We start from the raw sequence: 21,426 nt of genomic DNA on the forward strand, positions 1-21,426 counted from the left end.
GATTTAAGATATACTAACATATTGATGTTAGACAAAATCCCTTTCAGTTGAGACTGTGGCCAGGTCAGATGCATTGAGTTGCTATGACTGGTGTCATAGCATCGATTATTTTCTGTACTAGCATCAGCCAGTCTCAGAGAGCTGATATGAAACTCACAGGGAAATGTGTGACTGACTACTATAATACATGGGATTGACAGTAATAGAACACCCATCTATTCATGCTGTGGCGGTAATGACTGTGGCTCTAATTAGAACATTCAACAGCAAGACGGACAGAAACCTGTCTGTCACAGAATGAATAATAAGAATGAATAATAAGAAAGATGCCAAACAACTCAACTTCATGGTAACATTGGGCTTTGTCTGTATTGGCCACCACTGGTACAAAGAAAATAGGTTGGAATGTCCACTAGGTGGTAGAAGAAGCCTTCATCACCCAACCAATTCAAAGTCGTGATATGTAACCATGAAGCTTAACTTGTGAAGGTTATCACATTATGAATGCTACATTCGTGCTCAAAACACTGAGCTGTGAGACACGTCAATTTAAATCAATTCAACCATAGCAGGGCAGGTTAGTTTTTATTTTTAAATAACTATTTACATGACAGCTCTTTATAAATCAAATGTGTTTTCTTACACGACCCACAATATTTCTAAAAGAAAATGTTTCAAAATGAAGGGGAATGTGATGAATAAATCATTGATACCAGAAAATGTACGACTCGCAACCCTTTTTGATGGCTGAGCAACTGACCCTTGGTTTGCTGTGATAATCACCTTTGACATGGATGGTGTTTTCAACTCCCTCAAAAAACCAAATAACCCTGAGCTTTTAAACCCTTTCAACGGCATTATTTATATTATTCATATTACGTGATTTACTTTTAACTCTTAATGTATTATCAATGAGGTCCTAAATGTGAATAACAACATTTTCTGCCAATAGAAGAAATGGTCAATTATAAAAAATTGTGATTTCAGGTGTGGTGGGGGGGGGGGGGGGGTCGGGCTCATATAAAGGCAGTTTGGACGAGAACATTTGTGGGAGTCTACAGTACGATCAGTCTGTCAGTGAAATCTAACAGTCAGGTTGAGGTTTATGATTCACGGTAGGCACAAACATACACAGGCAGAAACGAGCGAATGCTCACTGCCTTGCCAATTCACTTATAATCACAGCTCACATTTAACATTTCTGCAGTTAGATATATTTCTGAGGCAACTTGGGTAAAGAGCCTTGACTAGAAGCACTACAGAAAAATGCCCCGTACAGTAATCTAACCATTATTACCTCCGTTTTTCTTCCTGCTAGTCCATCCTACTTACTGCCTAAGGAGGATAACTATCCCAAATAGGACTCTCCATTTTAATAATGGACATGATTAGGACACATGGCAGCAAGACTGAGAACAATCATGAAGTGAAGAAAATGGTGAGTAAAAACTTCACTCAACAGAATCAAAACAACCACATTCTGATAAATTCTGTGAGAGTGACCTTAACAATAATGTACTCTGTATCACATAATGGAACCTCAGGTGGTCAACGCATCCCTTCGTTAAAAGTAAAGAGATGATGAACATGGAAGTGTGTAAGAACAACCCCTTGTGTACACATGACAACTCATCATAATATTAGCAACTTCTAACCATTTTAAGATGCTCAACGTGAATGAAAAGCATTATTAGAACAGGACAACATTGTTTTAGAACCGTTTGAGTAAAATTAAGTGCATCTTCAAAAACTATGAATTGTGAAATGCTCTTTGTTTTCTATTGCTGTCAAGCTTAATGCATGTCAACTCTTTAATACTGCCAATAAAAGCTTGTTTCTTATTTAAAAAACATAAATAAAAATATTATTTGTCTCAAAATACTATGCAGGGATTAAAGGGAGATTTTAAATCTTTTAAACAACACCTTGTTGTTTTCAACCTGAGATTAAAAACCAAGATTTCTCCTCAGAAGAGTCAGTACAGTAGTCTTTGATGAGTCTAAACGTTCAGTCTAAAAGAGCCACAATGTGCTTGTGACAGGATGTCCACGACAAGATTGGTTGGTGAGGAGTCACACTGGGCCTCAGCAAAAATCCACCTTGATGCGATTGTTTACACCAAATTTGGGCTTGGTTGGTCTGAACGAGTTCCACTGACAAAGTTATAAACCAGGAACTGCGAGGTGCCACAGTAGTGTGAAGCAAAGAGCTTCCCGTCGGGCGTGGGGTCGGAGAAAGCAATCTCCTCCTTGCTCAAGTAGGAGCCGTAGATGAAGTTGTTCCTGTGGGAGGGCAATGAGAGAAGAAATGAATGTTGGAAGTTCCAAAACTACATTTTTCAATTATATACCGTAATTTCCGGAATATTAAGCGCACCTGTATATAAGCCGCACCCACTGAATTAATTTTTTTTATTTATTTTGAACATAAATAAGCCGCACGTCTATAAGCCGCAGGTGCCTACCGGTACATTGAAACAAATTAACTTTACACAGGCTTTAACGAAACCCGACTTGTAACAAAAATAAACAGGCTTTAACGAAACACGGCTTGTAACAAAACATTTGCAGTAAGCTTTAGTTGTCTTTTTGCACTGAGTCAATTCCTCACGCTGCTGTTTCCAACGTCTTATCATCGACTCAGACCAAGCTCCCGTGCAGCAGCTCTATTTCCTTTTCCAACAGCCAGATCAATCGCCTTCAACTTGAAAGCTGCATCATATGCATTTCTCCGTGTCTTTGCCATGATGAGAGTGACAAAATGACTACCGTAATCAGAATGATGGGAAGTTTGAGAGCGCTTGATTTAATCTAAACAGTAAACAAAAAAGTTGTTTGACCTTAACCCGTTCGGCAATTTCATTGGTCTAATGAAAGCTTCATGCCGCCAAAAAACCGAGCACGTCACAGAATGTGTTTTTTTTTTAAGAAAAAAAATTGAAAGCGGGAAAAATCCATATATTAGCCGCGTCATTGTTTAAGCCGCGAGGTTCAAAGCGTGGTAAAAAAGTTGCGGCTTATAGTCCGGAATTTACAGTATACACCCCTTGACTTTCTCAAAAGAAAATTGTGTTACAGCCTACATTTTAAATGGATTCATTTTAGATTGCGTCACTGGCCTACATACAATACTCCATAATGTCAAAGTGGAATTATATGTTTTTACTCATTTTTTTTTATTACTAAGAAGTGTAAAGCTGTAAAGTCTTGAGTCAATAAGTATTCAACCCCTTTGTTATGGCAAGCCTAAATAAGTTGGGAGAAAACATTTGCTTAACAAGTCGCATAACAAGTTGCATGGACTCACTCTGAGTGCAATAATAGCATTCAACATGATTTTTTAAATGACAACCTCATCTCTGTACCCCACACATACAATTATCTGTAAGGTCCCACAGTCGAGCAGTGAATTTTAAAAACGGATTAAACCAAAGACCAGGGAGGTTTTCCAATGTCTCGCAAAGAAGGGAACCTATTGGTAGATGGGTACAAATAAAAGCTGACACTGAATATCCCTTTGAGCATGGTTAAGTTATTACTTACACTGGATAGTGTATCAATACACCCAGTCACTACAAATATACAAGCGTCCTTCCTAACTCAGTTGCCGGAGAATAAGGAAACCGCTCAGGGATTTCACCATGAGACCAATGGTGACTTTAAAACAATTAGAGTTTAATGGCTGTGATAGGACAAAACTGAAGATAGAGCAACATTGCTGTAGTTACTCCACAATACTAACCTAAATGACAGAGTGAAAAGGAAGCATGTACAGAATAAAAATATTCCCAAACATGCATCTTGTTTACAATAAGGCACTAATGTAAAAATAAATAAAAAAATGTGGCAAAGAAATGAACTATGTCCTGAATACAAAGCATTATGTTTGGGGCAAATCCAACAGCATCACTGAGTACCACTCTACATATTTTTCCAGGCACGGTGGTGGCTTCATCATGTTATGGGTATGCTTGTTGTCAGCAAGGACTAGGGAGTTTGTTAGGCTAAAAAGAAACAATAGAGCTAAGCACAGGGGAAACCCTACTGGGAGACAAATGCACCTTTCAGCAGGACAATAACCTAAAACAATTTGACAGAGGTTAAAGCATTTTTAAAAGAATGTTCAAATATTGTACAACCCAGGTATGCAAAGCTCTTAGACATTCCCAAAACTCACAGCTGTAATCGCTGCCAAAGCCGATTCTAATTTGTATTGACTCAGGGGTGTGAATACTTATGTTAATGAGATATTTCAGAATTTCACGTTTTCACTTTGTCATTATGGGGTATTGTGTGAAAAAAAAATAATCTGACTAACAGGAAAATGTGGAGTAAGTCAAGGGGTATGAATACTTTCTGAAGGCACTGATATATATAGTGCATGCATGCATGCATGCATGCATACGACATATTTTAGATTTTAAACATTTGGAAACAGAGGGGGAAACATGCAAGTGGAAGTACAGTAGGAAGGCTGAACGTGGGGATTGAACTAGTCTCCGGTGGGGAGCAGTATATACATTGTGTACAAAACATTAAGGACATCTGCTCTTTCCATGACAGACTGACCAGGTGAAAGCTTTGATCCCTTATTGATGTCACTTGTTAAAGCCACTTCAATACGTGTAGATGAAGGGGAGGAGGCAGGTTAAGTAACGATTTTTAGCCTTGAGACAATTGAGACATGGATTGTGTATGTGAGCCATTCAGAGGGTGAATGGGCAAGACAAAAGATGTACAGTGCTTTCGGAATGTATTCAGACCCCTTGACTTTTTCCACATTTTGTTACGTTACAGCCTTATTCTAAAATTTATTCAATTGTTTTTTCTTCCCATCAAATCGACACACAATACCCCATAATGACAAAGCAAAAACAGTTTTTTTTTTACATTTTTGTAAATGTATTAAAAATAAACTGAAATATATTTACATAAGTATTCAGACCCTTTAAATCAGTACTTTGTTCAAGAACCTTTGGCAGTGATTACAGCCTCAAGTCTTCTTGGGTATGACGCTACAAGCTTGGCACAACTGTATTTGGGGAGTTTCTCCCATTCATCTCTGCAGATCCTCTCAAGCTCTGTCAGGTTGGATGGGGAGCATCACTGTACAGCTATTTTTAGGTCTCTCCAGAGATGTTCGATCGGGTTTAAGTCCGGGCTCTGGCTGGGCCACTCATGGACATTCAGAGACTTGTCCCGAATCCACTCCTGCGTTGTCTTGGCTGTGTGCTTAGGGTCATTGTCCTGTTGGAAGTTAAACCTCCGCCCCAGTCTGAGGTGCTGAGTGCTCTGGAGTAGGTTTTCATTTTGGATCTCTGTACTTTGCTCCGTTCATCTTTCCCTCAATCCTGACTAGTCTCCCAATCCCTGCCGCTAACAAACATCCCCACAGCATGATACTGCCACCACCATGCTTCACCATAGGGATGGTGCCAGGTTTCCTCCAGACTTGACACTTGGCATTTTTACTGAGGAGTGGCTTCCATCTGACCACATCACCATAAAAGGCCTGATTGCTGGAGTGCTGCAGAGATGGTTGTCCTTCTGGAAGGTTCTCCCATCTCCACAGAGGAACTCTGAAGCTCTTTCAGAGTTGGTCACCTCTCTGACCAAGGCCCTTCTCCCCCAATTGCTCTAGGAAGAGACTTGGTGGTTCCAAACTTCTTCCATTTAAGAATTATGGAGGCCACTGTGTTATTGGAGACCTTCAATGCTGCAGACATTTTTTGGTACCCTTCCCCAGATCTGTGACTCAACACAATCCTGTCTCGGAGCTCTACGGACAATTCCTTCGACCTCATGGCTTGGTTTTTGCTCAGACATGTACTGTCAACTGTGGGACCTTCTACAGACAGGTGTGTGCCTTTCCAAATCATGTCCAATCAATTGAATTTACCACAGGTAGACTCCAAATCAAGTTGTAGAAACAACTCAAGGATGATCAATGAAAACAGGATGCACTTGAGCTCAATTTCGAGTCTCATAGCAAAGGGTCTGAATACTTACGTAAATAAGGTCTGTTTTTTATTTTTTATAAATTAGCAAACATTTCTAAAAACCTATTTTTGCTTTGTCAATATGTGGTATTGTGTGTAGATTGATGAGGGAAAAAATGAATGTAATACATTTTAGAATAAGGCTGTAATGTAACAAAATGTGGAAAAAGTCGAGGGGTCTGAATACTTTCCAAATACACTGTATGTGCCTTTGAACGGGGTATGCTAGTAAGTGCCAGGTGCACCGGTTTGTTACAAGAACTACAACGCTGCTGGGTTTTTCACGCTCAACATTTTCCCGTGTGTATCAAGAATGGTCCACCACCCAAAGGACATCCAGCCAACTTGGCACAACTGCGGGAAGCATTGGAGTCAACATGGGCCAGCATCCCTATGGAACCTTGTTGTCCATGACCTGATGAATTGAAGCTGTTATGGGGGCAAAAGGGGGTGCATCTCAATATAAGGAATGTGTTCCTATGTTTTGTACACTCAGCGTATGTGTCTGAATCAGGGGGCATTAAGGCGTCAGCATGCTTCTGTTAGGCTGGCACCTAGCTGAGCTTACCCCCTTAAAATATCTTTGCTTGAAAAATGAAGAACAAAAGTGGCAATAGCACTGTTTGTCCATTTTGGGACGCCGTTGCCATTATACACTTCCTCAAAATAGTCAGAATTAACTCAAGAAATCGGTCATTCATTTTGACATTTTTGTAGAGGAGCTCTTAGTCACGCAATTTTACATCTAAATAAGATGATTGGTGCAGTAATTCTCAATGGCAAATTTTCCATGAAAATGAGTCGTCTCTCGTTGAATGACAAAGACTTTATTGAAGAACACCTACTCTTGACCAATCACCAACAAAGGGATGTCGTCTTTGGCTGCCGACTTCGGCTTGCCTTGAGAAAAGAAATTGTGCACGAACAGCCGAAAAAAAACCTTACCGAAGTCCAAAACAAACAAAATGCCACAAAATATGCAAACACTCTTCTGAACTGTTTTGGCTGGGAAGCATGCGGACGCCTTTACCCCCTCCCCACGGAGCAAATGATGTTGATTTTTCTACCTTCTTCGATTCATGCCCAAGTAAGACTGACGGACTGACCTGAGACACTCGATCATGCGTGAGGCGATGCCCCTCCGTCTCATCATGCTGAAGACCCAGATGCGGCTGATGCCACAGAGGGCTGGCTCTGGGTTGGTGGAACAGCACCAGGCTCTCTGACGCTCAAACATCACCTTCTCTCCCTCCGAGCCCTCGGGCACCGCCTCCTCAATGACCCTGTAGCCCTGCACACGCACATACAATCACATACATGCAACAACAGCGAATACATCGTCACAATAAAGTCTCTTGACTTTGCATCTCAACCACCCTCCCAACAAACACACACATTCCCAGCCTTAACCCACACAGTCTTTCTCACCTCCTGAATGTGCTCAGCAATAAGGCACCCAGCTACCTTCTTGTCATTGGAGATAAACAGGAAGGTTTTAGTCTGGGAGGGACACTTGGTCTCAACCTGCTGGAAGCCCAGGTCATTGTCCACCATCTCTCTAATCTCCTCAACCTGACAAACCACCAATAAACAGGCTATGTAAGACTTCTTTGCAGGGTCGTATTCATCAGTGCACACCGTAGCAAAACCTTTTGCAACAGAAAACCAGTGTTTCTTATCCCTCCCTGTTAGTCAGTTTTCATTCTGTTTGATGCCTAGTGAATATGACCCTGGACTACAGGACAATTAAACTGTAGTGATGTACAGAGGATATTGGCACCCTTGATAAATATGAGCAAAAAAAATGCTGTATAAAATCAGCAATACAAACACAGATATATTGTATGCTAAAAATAATAATAATAATCTGACAATTATATTATTTTACACTAATACAATTGCTCAGAGAAATACATTTTGTTTAACCCATTACACTCACAGCACCCATCATCCCATATACGGGTTGAAAATGGCAGATTTTGTCATTGATAAGTGCCTAAATTGGAAAACAGTTGATATACAGTAACATGCTATACATGGCGTCAGAGCTCAGGTTCTCCGCTTCACAACGCTGTATGAGTTTTGACTGACAGAAGTTATAAACTTGAGCACTGTGCGTGACAAGAAGAAGCCCCCATACCTCCTGCTAATTGGGCAACTTTTGCAAATGTGTTGTTTAAGTGAGGGAAATCCTGTAAATCACGATTAGTTTGTGTTCTGAAAGATGAGATGTTGAGGATTATAATAATAGAAACCGCTTTGTCAAAGAAGCGAATCACCCACCTATGAGTTAAAATGTGCACTTCACATTTCAATATTTGAAAACTCGTAATTTACAGTATCAACGTTTCATAATCGGCATGTTGGATCCACAGTTACAAGGTTTTCAAAGCCGTGGGAAGTAGGGGTGCTGCGGCACCCTCTGATAGATAAACGGCATTGGCACTTGGATTGGAACCGATGCTATGAAAATAAGGCTCTTTGGCCACGCACACCAGTGGTGGGTTTAGCGTTGAAAAACAGAAGCATTTGCAGAAAAGTACCTAATATCTACAGTAAAATATGGTGGTGGATCTTTGATGTTATGGGGCTATTTTGCTTCCACTGGTCCTGGGGCCCTTGTTAAGGTCAACGGCATCATGAACTTTACCAAGTACCAGGACATTTTAGCCAAAAACCTGGATGCCTCTGCCAGGAGGCGGACACTTGGCTGCAAGTGGATCTCCCAGTAAGACAATAAGCACTGATCAAGATCCACAAAGAAAGAGTTAATTTACCACAAAAATCAACATTTTGCAATGGCCATCTCCGTCTACGGACTTGAACCCCATTGAAAACCTGTGGTTTGAATTGAAGAGGGCAGTCCATAAGCACAGAGAAAGGATATCAATGATCTGGAAAGATTTCATATGGAGGAATGGTCTAAGATCCCTCAACTTGTTTCCAATCTCAAAAAATATTTTTAGAAAAAGGCTTTGTCGTTATCCTCGCAAGGGGAGGGTGCTAGAGTACTGAAAAACAGGGGTGCCAATCAATGTTCCCTCTAAGCTGCGCTGCTGCGCAAGCTCCCCTGGGACTGCCTTGCGAGAAATATCAGCCCACGCAAAGCGGTACAAGATTGAACTTCAATTATCTAGAGTTTTCCCTGTTAGTTAACAGTATCAATGTTTCCCGTCACTGTGGGAATTGTGATCGAATCAACGGAATACTAGCCACTTTCAATGCAACATCCCGAAACAAAAACTATGCAATAGATTTTGTTGTGGGCAGAACGCATCCGAGTAGGATTCTATTGCATTGACAGGCTTGACTCAGGCCCGTACCACCCTACACAGACTATGTGCGCCACAACCAATTAGAGCTGCAGTAGGCCTTTATGCAAATAGACCTTTGCCATTCACTTTGCACTTGTTTTGAGTTCAAAGCGAGAGCTACATGTACTGTAGCGACATGTGCACATTTGTTCATATCCTTTGCTAGTTAGTTATTAGCCCAGTTATAAACAATTTGCAGTCAGCAATAGGGGAGTGATTGCTTCCTACAAGAGCACAAAATGGGTGCATTTCTAGACATCTTTGAAAAGTGAGTCAGATAAATCGTTTTTTTTTTTTAAAGGGGCAGTGTTGTATCTTGAAAAAAAGCTTGAATAAGCTAACTAGCCAATAGGTAGAGGGTATCATCATTTTCCTGATTCTCTGTAATAATGGTATGGGAATAATGATACATTTTAAGTATTTAAGTGTTTATATTTTTTATTACTTGTTAAACAAAATCTCTTTCTCTGTGCAATTGTATTAGTGTAAAATAATATAATTGTCCAATTTCTTTTTAGTATACCATATAGCTCAGTATTTGTATTATTTATCTTAGTCTTTTTTGCTCATATTTATCAAGGGTGACAAAAATTATGGACCCCACTGTATATCAGGGGCTTACAAAACCTCGACATATGTAGTGGTGTGTATCAGGGGGATTTAAAGTATACAGTAGTTTAGATTAATAATGGCCTTTTTTTATATCGTATTACAGTCAACGTTTTTCCATACGTGATAATGTGTACATTTGGAGCCTGAAGCACACATACCTTCTTCAGTGCATATTTGGGGTCATCTGGAAGGACAAGGATGATCTTACCATCGGGGTACTCCCCCAAAATCCTCTCCTTCTTCCACCCCTGTGGATGGCATGACAAATCAGTGGTTTATAGGTTAAGAGATGTGTGTGTGTGTGAGAAATGTTTGAGTCAGAGAAGATGAGTTGGCACACATAGTCTGCGTCCCAAACGGCTCCCTATTCCCTATATACAGTAGTGCATTACTTTTGACCAGAGTCCTATGGGACGCATTCATGTGTGGGAGACAGCTCATTCTCACCACATATCTGACAGCACTGGTGAACTGGTTGTGGAATAGCAAATGCTGGGATTCATCCTCTGGGTTGGCAGCGGAGTACAGCATCCCACACACACCGCAGGTTACTGGGCCAAAGTGCTTCTGCCCTGCATCCTAGGAAGTGACACACACAGACTCTAGGTCAGTTCTGACATACAGTTAATAGATTATATCTAAATATAGGAACTTACTGGCCTGAGTGCCAGTCTGTGCAATCATGCCAACTCCTTGTCATGCCAAACCTTTGGCTTGACAATTACAGCAAGTAAGAGGACAAACAGATTTGGGACCAAGCTAAGAACATGCATAGTCTTTGAATAACACCACTGTGTTACAAAGGATAACTCAAAGTACAGTAATACAGTAGGCAGTATTTGGCGAAGGACTGAAACACTCACAATAATGGCTTGATTTCCGTCTTTGTCGGTCTCCTTTAGTTTCTTGATTTCTTTCTGCAGACGTTCGTCAGAGAGGGGACTGCTATTACCTGCTGATTGAACGACCCCACTGCCATGGAAACACAGACATTGTTCGAATTGCTCCGGAAAATAGCTTTTGTGCAGAAAACTATTTGGTCATTGTAATTTGAGTGTAAATTCTTACGAGTCAGAGGCCTTCTCTGTTGTTGTCTTGTCCTCTGTCTTGACCTCTGGGGATGCGGGTTTAATCTCAGTAACTGATAAGTAAGAGACATTCTATAAGAAGCAAGTTACACAATGTATGATATGACAATGTGTTATAACACTGTTCAAACTGGTCATTTGGATGTTATCACACATGAGAGTACCAGCAGGCTTTTCTTCACACTGCTCTTGGTCAACATAATCTCTTGGGGGCTCTTCAGAGGGAGGGGAGGACACTGGTGCTATGGAATCCTGTGGAAAGACAAAAGGTTAAGAGGGATACATTTTGGCGCCAAATTCATTTTTACCATAAAAATGGCCGTATGATGATCCACACTGCTTCTAATGTGTCACTGAAGTGCCCTGTACAGTTATTGAATGGGATTTTAATATAATTTCTAAAACTAACCTACCATTCTTACATGCTAATAAAGAAATAACAGGTCCAAGGATGTTACCTCATCTTCGCCAGTTTTGGCCGTAGGTGGTGCTTCTGCTTTCTGCTCAGTTTTGGGGGAAGATATAGGTACCACCGCTGCCTTTGGTACACTGGGTCTAGGCATGTCTGCCTTCGGTACGGTAGGTACTACTGCATTCTGTACAGTAAGTTTGGAGTCCTGTGGAAGGAGGGGATATAAAGACAGTTACAGTACCACACAAGACAACATTTAAGAAATGATAAGGATGTGGGTAAGAGCGTTGCTAGTGCTACACTCTAGCAGGTCGTGGGTTCAAATCCTACAGGGATACAAAAAATGCATGGTTGCTTTCAATGTCTGCTGGCATTAAAAAAAAAGTAAAATATCAACCAAGAAAGTTACCTCAAGCAGCATAACAACCAAGAAAGTTATTTCAAGTAGCATAGTTCTATAGTTGCCATAGAGCTACCGTAATTTCCGGACTATTAAGCCGCACCCACTGATTTTTTTTTTTTACATAAATAAGCCGCACATGTCTATAAGCCGCAGGTGCCTACCGGTACATTGAAACAAATGAACTTTACACAGGCTTTAAAGAAGCACGGCTTGTAACAAAAATAAATAGGCTTTAACGAAACACGGATTGTAACAAAAATAAATAGGCTTTAACGAAACACGGCTTGTAACAAAAAATAAAACATTTGCAGTAAACAGTAGCCTACCAAGAAAGTCATTGGTCACCATCTTCCTCCTCCTGTGCACTGAAACCATCTCCTTCGGTGTCGGAGTTGAATAGCCTCAGAATTGCTTCATCCGATATTGGATCGTTTTCATTGTCGCTCTCGTGACTTTAATCCGGAGGCAAATCCCCCGCTGAGCCCTCTTCAACACGCAGCAGTCCAGCCTTTCGAAACCCGTTGATAGTGGATTTTTTGACAATGCTCCACGCTGTCAGGACCCACAAATTTGAAAGCGGAAAAAATACATATATTAGCCGCGTCATTGTTTAAGCCGCAAAGTTCAAAGCGTGTGAAAAAAGTTGCGGCTTATAGTCCGGAATTTACGGTACTGTAAATGTGTACATAGTAATTTTTTATTTCACCTGGCTGCCAATTCCAAAATCTCCTGAAACCAGAAGTAGACGGTTGGGTATGGGGGCTAGCAACCCCATCCCGTAAAACCTTTGAGCATTAATTCAAACAGCACTTTCGTGCGTTTGCCAGCAGCTCTTCGCTGTGCTTCAAGCATTGAGCCGTTTATGACTTCAAGCCTATCAACTCCCAAGATTAGGCTGGTGTAACCGATGTGAAATGGCTAGCTAGTTAGCGGGGTGCGCGCTAATAGCATTTCAATTGGTGACGTCACTCGCTCTGAGACCTTGAAGTAGTTGTTCCCCTTGCTCTGCAAGGGCCGCGGCTTTTGTGGAGCGATGGGTAACAATGCTTCGAGGGTGGCTGCTGTCGATGTGTTCCTGGTTCAAGCCCAGGTAGGGGTGAGGAAAGGGACGGAAGCTATACTGTTACACTGGCAATACTAAAGTGCCTATAAGAACATCCAATAGTCAAAAGGTATATGAAATACAAATGGTAGAGAGAGAAATAGTCCTATAATTCCTATAACTACAACCTAAAACTTCTTACCTGGGAATATTGAAGACTCATGTTAAAAGGACCCACCAGCTTTCATATGTTCTCATGTTCTGAGCAAGGAACTTAAATGTTAGCTTTTTTACATGGCACATATTGCACTTTTACTTTCTTCTCCAACACTGTTTTTGCATTATGGAAACCAAATTGAACAAGTTTCATTATTTATTTGAGGCTAAATTGATTTTATTGATGTATTATATTAAGTTAAAATAAGTGTTCATTCAGTATTGTTGTAATTGTCATTATTACAAATACATTAAAAAGGCCAATTAATCGGTATCGGCTTTTTTTGGGTCCTCCAATAATCGGTATCGGCGTTGAAAAATCATAATCGCTCGACCTCTAATGCTGAGGTAACAAACCATCAAGAAAACCTTAATAATGCAAGTTCGCAACAAGTATCAAGCCCTTTCAAACAACACAGAAGAAAAAGATGAGGCGGCAACTGAGGAAAATATTGACAGGAAGTGGGGGAAAGTGGTTAAAGCAGCAAGAAAACCATAGAACACAGAAGGCAACGCAAGGAATGGATCACCCCAGAAACATGGGAAATGATCGAGGAAAGAACAGACATTAAAATTGAAAGATGCCAAATTAAAGGCTAAAACTAAAATTGGAGGAGCAGTACAGAAAAATCGACACAAGTCAAAAGGCTAGTAAGAAGAAACAAAAGGGCCTACCTGAAAAAGCAGCAGCAAGCAACCAGCAAGGAAAAGTATACAAAATCACTAACCTAATCTGTGGCAGAAAATTCTAGTCAAATACTCAAATCTAAAAGACAAGCAAGGCAATCTCCTGACAACAGAAAATGAACAGGAAGCAAGATGGACAGAACACTTCAGAGAAGATCAACAGAGAACCTCGGGTGGATCCAATTAACACACCACACCTGAAGCTGCTCTAGAAGATCTAAACATAAACACCAACCCACCAACCAAAGAAGAAATAATCACTATCATCAAGTCACTAAAGAATGGGAAAGCTCCAGTTCCTGATAACCTTAATGCCGAGCTGTTCAAAATCGATCCAGTAGGGGCTGCAAACATCCTTTCACTTTTCACTGATATCTGGTTGAAGGGAAAGATACCTTCAGATTGGACCCAGGGGGTCATCATACGGGTACCTAAGGGCACTCTATCCGATTGCAACAACTGGAGGGGCATCGCACCTTTATCCGTTCCCAGCAAGATCTTTAACAAAATGATCGTACAACAGATGTCTTCAGCTGTAGACAAAGTGCTTAGGAACGAACATGGGAGGGAAGAAGGAGCTGTACATACCAGATCTTTGCTCTCAGAAACATCATTGAGCAATGTAGTGAGTGGCAACAAACTCAACAACTTTATTGACTTCCAGAAGGCTTTTGACAGCATTCACTGCAAAAGCCAAACGAAGATTTTAAGAATTGATGGAATCCCCAACCATGTTGTTAACATCATAAAACAGTTCTACAGCAACTTCTTCATGCACTGTGGTAACGAGCAACATGAGCTTTGCTGTGAAGCTGAGTTCGTCAAGGCTGTGTGATGTCAGCCTTACTCTTCAACCTGACAATAGATTGGGTCATGCGGCGAACCAAAGAAGATCAGGCAAGAGGAACACAATGGACCTGGTATTCTACTCTAGAAGACCTAGACTTCACCGATGACCTGGCTCTTTTATCACACACACACACACACACACACACACACACACACACACACACACACACACACACACACACACACACACACACACACACACACACACACACACACACACACACACACACACACACACGAGAAAACTGCCCAGTCCTTTGGCCAGCAAGTCGGCCTGGTTATCAACTGCAGCAAGACAAAGGTCATGTTCATCAACACAGCAAAATCAGTCAAAATCAAGGAACAGGACCTGGAGTTAAGCCACAGTTTTAGTTACCTTGGGAGCACCATATGCCATGATGGAGGCACCAGCAAAGACATCTGCACCAGAATCAATAAAGCAATCTTTATGAAGTTCAAGTTCTGGAAATACAGCAATAATACAGCACAAATACAAAACTCAAAATATTGCAGAGCTGTGTACTGGCAACTCTCCTTTATGGTTCAGATTGCTGGAAAATGACAGAAGCAGACCTGAAAAAACAGTCTACCTTCCACACAACTTCATGAACATCTTCTGGCCAAACACAATATCAAACAACAACTTCCTTATATAAACGAAGCAGGAAGCTTCGATCTAGTAATACAGCAGTGCTCAGGCAGAAGACTCGTAATGAGGACAACTGGCTATTATACTGAACTGCGTGATGAGCTTTTTGTTTCCCAGAGCATCACCTAAGTGGGTGCTACACAGAGTGGAAACGGAGAAGTCCAGTGGCAATAAGAGTCAGGCTGGTACCCAGACTTTCCCTATACAAGATCATCAGCAGACTCCATCATCTACCATCCTCTGAACAGCTCTCTCCGCTCAAGCTATTAAATTGTCCCTCCTCTCCATCTTTGGAGGATGCAGCTTTCAAAGATTTGGCCTCTATTGGTTGACCGGTCATGATATATTGCTTGTTTGTTTTTTGCTCTTGAAGCACTTTGACATTCTATGAAAAGCGCTATAGAAATGTAAATAATACATTTGTATTGTTACAACTAAGAAACTTACCTCATGTTTACCATTTTTGGACATAGGGGTTGGTATCTCTACGGCCTTCTGTACAGTTGGTACTGTATTCTGCGCGGTAGGTCCTACTGTTTTCTGTGTGATATGTCCTGTTTTCAGTGCAGTAGGTCCTAATGTTTTCTGACCCCTGTTTTCTGGCTTCTGCACGGTAGGTTTCGAGTCCTGTGGAAGGAGAAATTAAGAGGGTATGAATTAATTTCAATACCATTTTTGACACAAAAACTGCATTTTATCATTTTAGATCAATGTTTAAGAAAGTTACTTCATGTTTGCCATTTTCGGCCGCTGGTGTAGGTGTCACCGCTGCCCTCTGAATGGTGGTAGGTGGTCTCCCTGCTGCCCTCTGAACGGCGGTAGGTGGTCTCCCTGCTGCCCTCTGAACGGCGGTAGGTGTCCCTGCTGCCCTCTGAACGGCGGTAGGTGTCCCTGCTGCCCTCTGAACGGCGGTAGGTGTCCCTGCTGCCCTCTGAACGGCGGTAGGTGTCACTGCTGCCCTCTGAACGGCGGTAGGTGTCCCTGCTGCCCTCTGAACGGCGGTAGGTGTCACTGCTGCCCTCTGAACGGCGGTAGGTGTCACTGCTGCCCTCTGAACGGCGGTAGGTGGTCTCCCTGCTGCCCTCTGAACGGCGGTAGGTGTCACTGCTGCCCTCTGAACGGCGGTAGGTGTCACTGCTGCCCTCTGAACGGCGGTAGGTGTCACTGCTGCCCTCTGAACGGCGGTAGGTGTCACTGCTGCCCTCTGAACGGCGGTAGGTGTCACTGCTGCCCTCTGAATGGTGGTAGGTGGTCTCCCTGCTGCCCTCTGAACGGCGGTAGGTGTCACTGCTGCCCTCTGAACGGCGGTAGGTGTCCCTGCTGCCCTCTGAACGGCGGTAGGTGTCCCTGCTGCCCTCTGAACGGCGGTAGGTGTCCCTGCTGCCCTCTGAACGGCGGTAGGTGTCCCTGCTGCCCTCTGAACGGCGGTAGGTGTCACTGCTGCCCTCTGAACGGCGGTAGGTGTCACTGCTGCCCTCTGAATAGTGGTAGCTGTAGGTCTCACTGCTGCCTTCTGCACTGTGGGTTTCGGCTCGTCATCACATTCAAAGTCATCAAAGGAGTACTTGGGCCTGGATTTGTAAGGCTTATACTCCACCACAGGCTTGGCCTTCTGAGCTTTCAGCCCGTTGGGCATCGGTGGGGGTTCTGCTGGAAGCGTCCTCTTTCTCAGGGTGGGTCCCTTACTGGGGGTCACTTTGGGGAGCTCAACTTTTGGGGGCTCAACTTTTGGGGTTACTTCTGGAATGGTTGGGGAGAGTGCAGCTACTGTGGGTGCTGCTGGACTGGCTGAGGGGGGTGGGGGTGTGGTCACTTGGACAGGTACTGCTGCTGGAGGGGAAGGTTTAGTCTCAGTCTCTGGAATCATCTTCTGATCGGACTTGAGCTTCTTCACCATGGTCCAGGACATATTCTTCTCCCGCTGTAGCTCCACCTGCCGCAGCCTCTGGAACCTGGTAAGCTTCTTCTTCTCGTGGATTTTGAGGGGTACTGTCACTTGGCTGATGAAGAAACGCCTCTGAGGTGGCTCTGGAGCTGGGGGCTTGGCTGGAGCAGGCTCCTCAGCGGAGGGTTCTACTGCTGGAGAGGGTTCCTCGGGCCCGGCAGGAGTTGGAGGTATAGGAACAGTCTCAGCCTGTGTGACAGGCGGTGTGCATTCTGGCTCCTTGCTGGGTTCAGCCTTAACTGTTACAACCTGCTCCTCCTCCTCCTTCGTCTTTATTAACATTGTGTCAGTGGCGATATCATCTGCTATTTCTTCACATAGGGCCAGGAGGTTGAGCTGCCTGCTCGCTTTTTTGGAGGCGGCTGCCTTTTGCTCAGCTAGTGCTGCTAGTCGGGCTTTGGTCCGGGCCTGAGGGTTCATCTGCTGTTTCTTGGGTTTTTCCAGGCTACCCTGTGTTTTTTTAGTAGCTTCCTTCTTACCACTATTTGTGCGGTCTTGGTTAGAGGAACTTGTGCCTTTCTTTTCAATACCATCTTCACTTTTATCCACACTGCACTCTTCTTCAGACCCTTTGGTTAGCTCAAGTGTGTTCTCTGGCCTCTCAGAGATGTCTATGATTTCCAGATCACTGTCCACCTCATCTCCATTCTCTCCCACCACCTCCACAACACAGTGGCCGATCTCCATATCCTCGACAATAATCGGGGTCTCCAGGTCTAAAGTACACTCAATGCTCTCTGTTACACCAAACTCACAGTCTTTTTGTGTGATTTCTAAAGAATCCTCTACTCCCAGAAACTCTTTAACATTTGAGCGCATCGTATGAGACAGTGGATGTTTGCAAAGATTGGACTCCTTTAGAGCACTGAAAAGCACCTCTAGGGGTGGAGACTTTATTTTAGCACCCGACTTTGTTCCTAAACTTTCCCTAAGTTCATCTGTAGGGGTGGTCATGGAATCTTCCTGGACTTCCTGTGTCTCACTGCTCTGCAGCACCTGTTCTGAGACAGAGACCATGTCTGAATACTCCTCAGAGGATAGTACAACAGGTGGAGGAGAATTTACCTCGATATCAAGCTTGGTGTCTACACTCTCACTTACTTGATCTGCATGAGCTGGCGCGGAATCTCCCTGCATCTCCTGTGTCTCAGTGCTCTGCGTCACATGTTCAGGTGCAAGTTCTGAACACTTGGTCTCTACATTCTCACTAACTTCAAATGTATGGGTCTCCTCAGAGGATGCTTCTAAAGGTGGAAGGGACATTATTTCTGCATCAAGCGTGCCATCTAAACATTCACTTACTTCATCTGTTGGGGTGGTCATGGAATCTTCCTGCACCTTCTCTATTTCAATGTATATCTGATTCACCTGTTCAGGATTCACCTGTTCAGGGACAGGGTCTGAAGCCTCCTCTGAATATACTTCTATAGATGGAGGCTTTATATTTGCGTCAAGCTTGGCGTCTACACTCTCACTAGGGGTGGTCATGGAATCCTCGGTAACTTCTTGGTATGTAGGGGAGGCCATGGAATCCTCGGTAACTTCATATGTAGGGGTGGTCATGGAATCCTCCTGCATCTGCCTCGTCTCACTGCTCTCCTTCACCTGTTCAGAGACAGGGTCTGAAGCCTTCTCTGAAGATGCTTGAGTTTTCATCTTCACATCTATTGACTCTGTGACTCCCGTCCTGTCATTTCCCTCACTTTCACATTCAGAATCACTACTGCTACTATATGCTACTAAGCCTATGGCTGGAGGAGACAATATTTTTGCACCGATCTTAGTCTCTAAATGTTCATTAACTTGATCTGTATGGGTGGTCATGGAGTTTTCCTGCATAACCTGTGTCTCAGTGCTCTGTTTTAGTAGTTCAGGTATGGGGTCTGCAGACTTTTTATATGCATCAATCTTGCTCTCTACACTCTCACTAACTTGATATGTAGGGATGGTCATGGAATCGTTCTGCTCCTCATGTGTCTCACTACTCTGGTTCACCTGTTTATGGATGGGGTCTGAAGCTTTCTCAGGGGATGCTGGAGGATACATTTCTGTGTCAGTCTTGGTCTCAAAACTCTCACTAACTTCATCTGTTGGGGTAGTCATGGAATTATTCTGGTTCACCTGTTTATGGATGGGGTCTGAAGCTTTCTCAGGGGATGCTGGAGGAGACATTTCTGTGTCTGGCTTGGTATTGACACTCTCACTAAATTCATCTGTTGGGGTGGTAATGGAATTATCCTGCATCTCATGTGTCTCACTGCTCCGCTTCATCTGTCCAGATTGTTCAGGTAAGGGTTCTGAAGATATTTGAGTTTCCATCTTCACATCTCTCAGGGTCTCTGGGCCTCTGGTGGACTCTCTGACTCTTTTCCTTTTATTTTCCTCAATTTCAGAATGACTACCACAAGACGCAGAGGGTATACCATAATTGTGATCCCTCTGCACAGGGTCTGAGAGCAATACTTCTTCATTCAGGTTAGACTGTGACCCTTTACGCTTACCTCTATCCCCATTAGAGTATTTTCTGATGCAATGGGGTTTATGAGTTCTGATAAGCTCCTCATCAGACTCTGTGGAAGCAATTTTGAAGATCTTGGCTGGTCTTTTTAGGGTTCCTTTAGAGTTGGGATTCTTTGAGGAGGCACTTGTGGCTTTCAGCAGCTTGGTGTTCTTTACAGGTGGATTGAACTTGGTCCTAGTCCTGGCCTTTTGGGTTGATTTTGTCTTGGAGGAATGGCGGCTGGACCCTGCAGGTTTATTTCCCTCTTTTAGTTCTGCAGGGGCCTTTTTCTTATTCCTTCTCTGCAAAGGTGCTTCTCTTTGGGGGTTGCTTGACGTTGCAGAGGCTGGTGTCGTTTTGTTGGATGGCATGGCGACTTCATTCTGATCCATCTTTCTTCTCTTTGCTTGAGGATCCTGAAAAGACTTGTGTCTTTTAGGGGCAGGCATTCTATAAAGAAAAAGGAATGCAACATATGAATGGTAATAGGCACATGTGTTTGTTGTCATAGTTATTATTGAACATGTATAACAGTCAATCCCATTGAGGCTACAATAACCACTAAATGGGGTAAGTAAGCTTGTATGTGTGTCTGTCTGTCAGTATTAAGTCATTGCTAACTATCAGAGTAAGCCAGCCAATGACAGAGATAGAGCTACCATGCAAATAAATACTTACTCGAAGCGTGGGATATGGTTATTGTTCAACTATTTTACTGTAGCCTAATAGCTAGTAATTGAATTTGCGAGTTACCTAAGTAAACGAACTAGCTAGTTAACCTGCTGTAATGAGCGCAACAGCTTAATACTGACTGGCTAGACAGTTAGCTATGTTGTTAGTTAGCTGCAACAATGTAACAAGAAAACTACCTAGCTAGTTACTCCAATAATCAAACTCCCATCCATTCACGATGCAGCATAGCATTAGCACGCTAGTTGTTGTGGAATCGATTGCAAGCAAACCACTTTGCTTGCAGAAGATAAGACACTTGGGAATTACCGTTAAACGACAGCATAGCGTCGTTGCGAGTTAGCTAGCACATTTTGGCTAGCTACAAATGCGCAAGAAGCAAACTAAGATGCCAAACTAAATCACATCTTGTCATTTATTATGATACGTATTACTATAGTAAAACTATAAAATAATCACATTCGTCACTAAAACTCACTTTGCTGTTTTGTTTCCCAACAGCAGTTTTTTTTTCCTTTTCCTGTGAACCAAAAAAATTACTGTACTTCCGGAGCCAAAATGCCGGAACTGAGGAGGCGGGGCTATGACGAGTTGAGCGTTCCAAAATTAGTGACACGTTTAATGTATACACTTACAAAGTTTGTACTGATGCGATAATAAGCGATATCTCTTTTTCGATTAGGTTTAACGGCGGTTGGCATCCAATAAATGTTGCATTACCGCCACCTACTGGACTGGAGTATAACGCCCTTATACTTTGCTTTATGGTTGTTCTTTTTTTTTACACCCTTTAACAAATACCCAAACATATAACCCAACACTCACAAAACAACCACCACCATACTCCACTATTTAAATCCATTTAGTCCTTCCTCAGGCCAATAACATGAAAGGATGGGACACGACCACTTAACACACCCTGTAACTCTTCTGACATCAAGTCTCGCACACCCAAATACCTCTCTGCAGCTGTCACCACAACCTCAATTTTCTGTGACTTACGTTCCATCCCTGCAGTTTG

General features: G+C 42.8%; 1 protein-coding gene across 4 annotated transcripts; it reads right to left on the reverse strand.

Annotated features, from left to right (window-relative positions):
* Positions 1–568: 568 nt before the first annotated feature.
* LOC106578687 (uncharacterized) lies at positions 569–21,065 on the reverse strand. 4 transcript variants are annotated; one of them, XM_014157787.3, is made up of 12 exons: positions 20,884–21,054; positions 15,998–20,165; positions 15,718–15,897; positions 11,471–11,629; positions 11,177–11,264; positions 10,993–11,065; positions 10,788–10,896; positions 10,372–10,503; positions 10,083–10,172; positions 7,427–7,570; positions 7,105–7,289; positions 569–2,282 (listed from the first exon to the last, which is right to left on the reverse strand). In XM_014157787.3, the coding sequence occupies exons 2-12, from the start codon at positions 20,162–20,164 to the stop codon at positions 2,114–2,116; spliced, it is 5,496 nt and encodes a 1,831-aa protein (XP_014013262.3). In that variant the 5' UTR covers position 20,165; positions 20,884–21,054; the 3' UTR covers positions 569–2,113. The 4 variants fall into 4 exon arrangements, 3 of the variants coding, with proteins under 3 accessions (XP_014013262.3, XP_082821804.1, XP_082821805.1); XM_082965678.1 differs by lacking the exon at positions 20,884–21,054 and adding an exon at positions 20,585–20,872; XM_082965679.1 differs by lacking the exon at positions 20,884–21,054 and adding an exon at positions 20,394–20,564.
* Positions 21,066–21,426: the final 361 nt, after the last annotated feature.

Source organism: Salmo salar, chromosome 19 (genome assembly GCF_965601325.2).
Source record: "Salmo salar chromosome 19, fSalSal1, whole genome shotgun sequence".
In the NCBI taxonomy this organism is placed as follows: Eukaryota; Metazoa; Chordata; class Actinopteri; order Salmoniformes; family Salmonidae; genus Salmo; species Salmo salar.

Excerpts from the sequence above, each read along its gene's own strand:
- LOC106578687 (XM_014157787.3), bottom strand. The coding sequence starts at position 20,164 with ATGCCTGCCCCTAAAAGACACAAGTCTTTTCAGGATCCTCAAGCAAAG. Across the intron at positions 10,504-10,787 it reads ACGGAAATCAAGCCATTATT|GATGCAGGGCAGAAGCACTT; the intron begins GTGAGTGTTTCA and ends GTCACTTCCTAG. Across the intron at positions 2,283-7,104 it reads CGCATGATCGAGTGTCTCAG|GAACAACTTCATCTACGGCT; the intron begins GTCAGTCCGTCA and ends GCCCTCCCACAG.